This window comes from Perna viridis, chromosome 2 (assembly GCF_037379345.1).
Source record: "Perna viridis isolate PV_CMFRI_1.1 ecotype Kerala chromosome 2, ASM3737934v1, whole genome shotgun sequence".
Taxonomy (NCBI): Eukaryota; Metazoa; Mollusca; class Bivalvia; order Mytilida; family Mytilidae; genus Perna; species Perna viridis.
Genome location: NC_142446.1, coordinates 13,326,847 through 13,332,861, shown reverse-complemented (window position 1 = coordinate 13,332,861; position 6,015 = coordinate 13,326,847). Strand labels below are relative to the sequence as shown.

Here is a 6,015-nt window from a genome sequence, read left to right as displayed (position 1 = left end):
ACAGTTCAAGTCACAACCCATGAAATCAATCCCAGATATCTTTTTGTGGTATAATTTCATAAAGATGTACACACTTATAATCAAGTTATTGTTCGGACATGAAGTGGCTTAGATAACGATGAGAGCATACCATTAAACCAATGCAAATTGCAGAATGTCAGATATTGATATTATTTGTCAAATCACTGATAACAATTTCTTTATTGTTTATTTAAACATGAACTTGGGTTTAATTTGAGTCTTAATTCATTAGTTATCTTGGTTTTGTTTCCTCCTAAATGTGGACAGGAACATGTTTACAACAATAACATATAAATATATAGTTATAACATAATTCAAAGGTTTTGACAGCTTTAATCAGTAAAAAATGCTAGAAATACAACTGAAACTTTTGCTGCAGAACATCTTGTTTATGAAACTTTTACTGAACTTTAAAAATATCTAATATTCCAGCAGGATAAATGCAAAAAAACAAGCACTAAAGATCTGCCATGATAGAAGAAAGCTATTACTGAGATCTGAGGGTATACTGTTTTATACAATATACATAGGTATACCAATACATGTACATTATTGCTATACAAATAATATCAGTGTCTATAACAACTAATTTTTACACTGAATAAGAGAGTATGGGAAGTACATGCTATTTTATGTAACAAGTTCCTAATAAAAAATGTACTGTGTTTTTACATATACATTACAACTGAACCTTCTTTGTTCATTCAAAGAAAATGTTAAACTGATAAGAAGGCTGAATTCAATGTTTGTTTACTTTCTAACTTCAACTCTTTATATGCTGTAGAAACATCTACAAAACAAGGTAAATAATTCCAACATAATTTATTTGCAAATTATCTTGGTACAATAAATATTCAGTGGAATATCTTATTTTTTAATATTCAAATTTATTGGCTACCACAGCTACAAATAGCTGTCTATAATTTTTGGAAGACAAAGCAATGAAAACAGCCTTAGTCTACATATGAACATACAGGGAGTTAAACCTATAAAAATAGTACTCAACAAATATCCAGCTAAATTAAGAAATCTGTTTTCCATATACCGTATTGTTGTTATTATCTAACATCAGTTTACTCGAACCATTGTATTAACTAATCATCTGCTACAGTCAAATAAATACACCATCAATCTATTTGATTATGTCTCTTATTTTTTTTAACTACCAGTCCACTTCAGTAAATTGGACCCAAAATAATACCTGATTTCTTAAAAACAGAAATTACACAATTCACACAAATTTTGAGGGGAGGAAATAATTACTTCACAGTCATAAACTTGGCAGAACTCAGCAGAGGCCGATCATCATAAAATGTCCCTAAACTATTAACTAATCTATACCTGTTACATTTATTGCTACTTATAATCGAAGTTATCATTGAATCCCAGATGATGACAATTAACTTACCTATAGAAATAGTCTGATGTTTATTAATCTTCTAATCAATAAAAAACAATAAATATTTTGACATACGCTAAGGAATAAAAATTTTTTTTTTTAGAATGACCCTCACTTTGTGACATTTCAAAATAGTACCTTGTAATGGAAACTACCTTCAGTAACAGTTAACACTTTGCCCACCCGAAAATATGTACATGTAATGTCAGACAATGGTAAATCAATTTAGATCCAGATTATTCTTTCTTCATACAGTTACCTGTATGATAATACCACACATTATAAGTTGCAAGGTTGTTAATTAGTAAAACAGATTTCTTTTTTTAGACTGACATGCAGTGTTGAACTAACAAGTAGATGTGTACACACAAGTATGATATTTGCAACAGCAAATTTGTCAAATGAATACACCAAACAAATAATAAATAAATATTTAACGATAACAAACATTGAATGTTTACATATGTGTATAAAACCGAGTAATATCAAAGTATTTGGTAAGAAGCATAAAAAAGGAACAAGGATCTACATATAAGTTCATAATACCAAGATAACGAAATGGACATTCAATATTGAAGAACAGCTAGTACAAACTGCATGGGAGGCATATCAATATGTAATATACAGAAGGACTGATTTACTCAATTTTTGCAAAGGAATTTCCTTAAAATGAAATGTGTTTAGTACATATAAATGTATTATCCTTAAACCTTACTAAGATAAGGCTGAGGTAGTATTGGTAAAGAGAAAATTTCTTGTTGGAAAATGTAATGAGAAAAAAAAGAATTCAGCTTACTTCAGTAAGACTCGTGGGTTCATACAACACTTTTATCTCTTAAAATTTTGAATTGGGCATTTATATGACAATTATAATCTGTTTATATCACAGACAATCATAACACTTGTTACAAATAACTGAACCAGATTTCTACAAAGGCAACAACTCTAAACTGCATATGATTAAAACAGGACCGAGAAAAATTCAAAGAATTAGGAAAAAATTCTTGGCCTATGCTCTATTCAACATTGATAAACTTCCAACTTGCAATTTTTTTCAAAATAAAATATAAAATTTCTAGACTAAAACTAATTTTGGCCTCCACAATTCTTAGTTTGCAATGAGAAAATGTGTTACTGTTCTTAAAGAATACCTTAACTCATTGCAAAATAACTGCATTAGAATACATTAAAGTCAATATGTTTCATCATAAACTTAATGGTTAAAACACTAATAATTTGATTTGTAATAAGCTTTCTTGTTAAGTCACAAACATTGTACTGTGACGTCAATACTATCCCATGGTCAGCAGACAACGATTCAAATAATCCCCAACTAAATTATGTTCTCATAAAGGATCAAATCTCATTTGGACTGGAATTCATAAAAATTCAAATTATAAGAATTGTTTCAAATTTTTACCAAAATATGCTTGCATAACCAACTTTAGGACAAGTTACGCTTGTTCATAAATAATTTTGTGGATCATGAAGCGTTGACTGTCCTAAATTTGGTTATATGGCCTAACTTGATTAAATATGTTTAAAAATCCATAATTTAACATTATTCATCAGGAAATGCATGTTTCTGGCCCCTAATTTCTGAAAAGTTCAAGTGTTTAACCAAAAAAATAAACCCAAGTCTGACCATTGTGGAACAATATCATAGACTTCCTCTGTTATTATTGGAGTTATATAGTTAAATTCCATGAAATGCTTGTTTGAGGCCCCTTTTTGGTGCCATAACTCCCAAAATCATTACCAACAGGCAACTTTCCTTTTGTGGTTCGGAACCTTGTAAAATTTCATCAAATCAACAAACTTTTACTCAAGTTATGACATGAAAACCTAGTGTCTACAGACGACAGCGCCATACTAATATACGAACGCAAATTTTTTGTGGTCATATAAAAACTGGTTGTAAAAATCCACAGGCCACAAGGCAACGAATGTGTTTAAATCTTGAGGCTTACTTTTCAATCATGTTTTGGAAAATCTTAAGTTTACACACAGAACAGGTTTTTTTTTGCAGTACATGCATGTTGGATGATATATACCCTACAACAAAAGAAAGCATTAGTTAATACCAAGGCAAAATTTACCTTTTTTCTTACTTAATTTCAGAGATTTCTCTTTCTACAATTTGTGCTCAAGAAAGGCTTAACTGCATCTTACTGCGGTCAAAAATATTGATAACACAAAATCTAATACAAACGTTTAACTCGTTTATACATTGTATTATCCATAGTACATAGGAATTTTCATACAGATAAAAATATTTGTACATACATGGCATAGTTACAAGACACACAATAAAATATTAAAAACAATAATTTGCTTCTTAAAAAACATAATAGAATGCAAATATCAACTTTAAGGGGTAAATTTTACTTGGAACCCAAAAAATAATGTGTAACTTTATATCCACTGTATATCACCCAGCCAAAGGATGAATATTTTTAGCGACCCTGTTTGCCAAGTCTTAGTCTTAGCCATTTTTTAAATTATATATGATCATGCTAAATACAAAATAATTGCTGTACAACATTAGATCTCTAGATGCCTATAGTTACATATTCAAAACATTAAACTTGTTTTATAAGTCCTGCATGCTTAAGTGCCCTTGGTGATAAGAATTTTTTTTACCACAAATGGGTACCTGATGGTATTAAGCATATATTGAATTTCTTACTACTGGGCATTTACAGACTCTTGTCATCAACTATAACTCTTCAGTTTTATAATGGCTAATCAACAGATAATGTGTGTTTAATATTCAAACTACAGCTGCATCCAGTATAAAACACATTTAATGTGAACAATGATTAATACATAATTGATTAAATATTCACAGATTAAAACCCATAACATACTTGAGTCTTCAGCCAAATGCCCAGCACCTTCCTATATGGCAGAATGACCTTCACCTAGAGGCACTATAAGGTCAAGAACAATACCAGTATTTTAATTCCATCCACCAGTTAATTTTAAGAATAATTCTTCATTCAATGTCTGGTTTTTTTCTGAGGATCTCATTGAAAGGAATATATATCCACCAATAAATTCATGAACAGTTTTACAACTAGAACTTAGACATGAGAAAGTCAATGTTTCTTCCTCAAATTCCAGGTTTACATGTCGAATTTCCCAGTTGACATGCCATGATTTCAGAGTGTTATATCTCCATGTTTTGACAGCGTCCCCACTATTAACGTCTACTCTCATTATTCTGTTGTAAGCCACACCAAGTACTTCCTGTTAAAACATTACATTAAATTTTAAAGATGTACATGTAAAGCATCTACATAAGTTTGATGATACATCTTTTGCAACTACATCTATTCTGAAGATTATAATCTTTTTCACTAAAATGTACAGTATACTAATGAATACCAATTTACTGTACAAGTAATTTTATTTGTGGGTTCTAATTTTCATGGATTTTGGCAGAAACACAAGTTCACAGATTCTGGAATTCATTGTTACTCAATTACACATGTTTATGTAAAATATCCTATTCATTGGGAACCAAATTTAGCGGTTGGCATCATCCACAAAAACCACAAATTGGTATCCCATGAACAATAATACTATCACAGTATTCTATGTTAATACATAGCTTATAACCATAATCACAGCATTTCTATTGGTCAACCAGTCATTCTTCATGTTTATAGCTGTTTTTGATTGGTCAAGAACATCTTTGCCAGAAATTTCATACTTGCATGAACTTCTTCAGATTGTTCATACATGCATGAATGACGGTCAACTTGAAAACAATGTGGCGGCCGTGTAGTTTGACAGAGTGTGGCAACAAACTAAACAGCATAATATAGCCGTAAAAATAGTTTATTACATCCACAGTGATTTTACCGGATCAGTTTGTTTACAGAGAGCAATTTTCAGCTCAAGGAAACTTTTAAAATCTAACTACAAGTAAATTCGCCCCAAAATTAAATTTCCCCAGAACTAGATTATAAAAATATATTTACCGGTTCAACACATGTAAAAAAACAATTCCCAAATGTCGGAATAGAATTATAAGGATTAAAGAGCTATTTGTTCATGGATGTATGAATGGATCTCCAAGAACCATTCATACATGCATGAACGACCGAAAATAGCTGTTTAATACTATACTATATTCACATCATTCCATGTAACTTTAAACACACTGATAATGTAGTATCTGGTTATTAGTATTTCTGTCATAGACAAAAAATTGTCAACAATATCTCCCTCCAAAAATGATAAACAAAGTACCTACTAATATCTTTATTTGGCAGATTCTGGGAAACTCGACATTAAAATATTTACTGTAACCTTATATCCCATTGTTAACACGGCAATAGTCATGTTAAACCAACAAGTTAACAATTTGTATTTTGACTGAACTAACACACAATTTTTTCTAACCTCTTTCTTGCTATTTTTCTGTTTAATCACAAAGTATGTGATACCAAAATCAGGTAAAGCTTGCCACGCCTTGATATAGGCCATTTTAGAATCAATTAGATTCAGGTTCTGGACATTAGTATGAGCATCCATTATTCTTTGTACCAGCTGAAAAATTAAAGAGAAGTTTAATTCAAAGAATA

At 30.5% G+C, this 6,015-nt stretch overlaps 1 protein-coding gene across 1 annotated transcript in view; it reads right to left on the bottom strand.

Moving 5' to 3' along the window:
• Window positions 1-334: 334 nt before the first annotated feature.
• The window catches only part of LOC148623707 (fermitin family homolog 2-like), a 32,586-nt gene continuing 26,905 nt past the window's right edge, over window positions 335-6,015 (bottom strand). The window contains exons 12-13 of the mRNA XM_088565745.1: window positions 5,834-5,980; window positions 335-4,672 (exon numbers count right to left, since the gene is read on the bottom strand). Coding sequence (XP_088421871.1) covers window positions 4,382-4,672; window positions 5,834-5,980 — 438 coding nt within the window. The 3' untranslated portion in view covers window positions 335-4,381. The remainder of the gene's footprint in view (window positions 4,673-5,833; window positions 5,981-6,015) is intronic.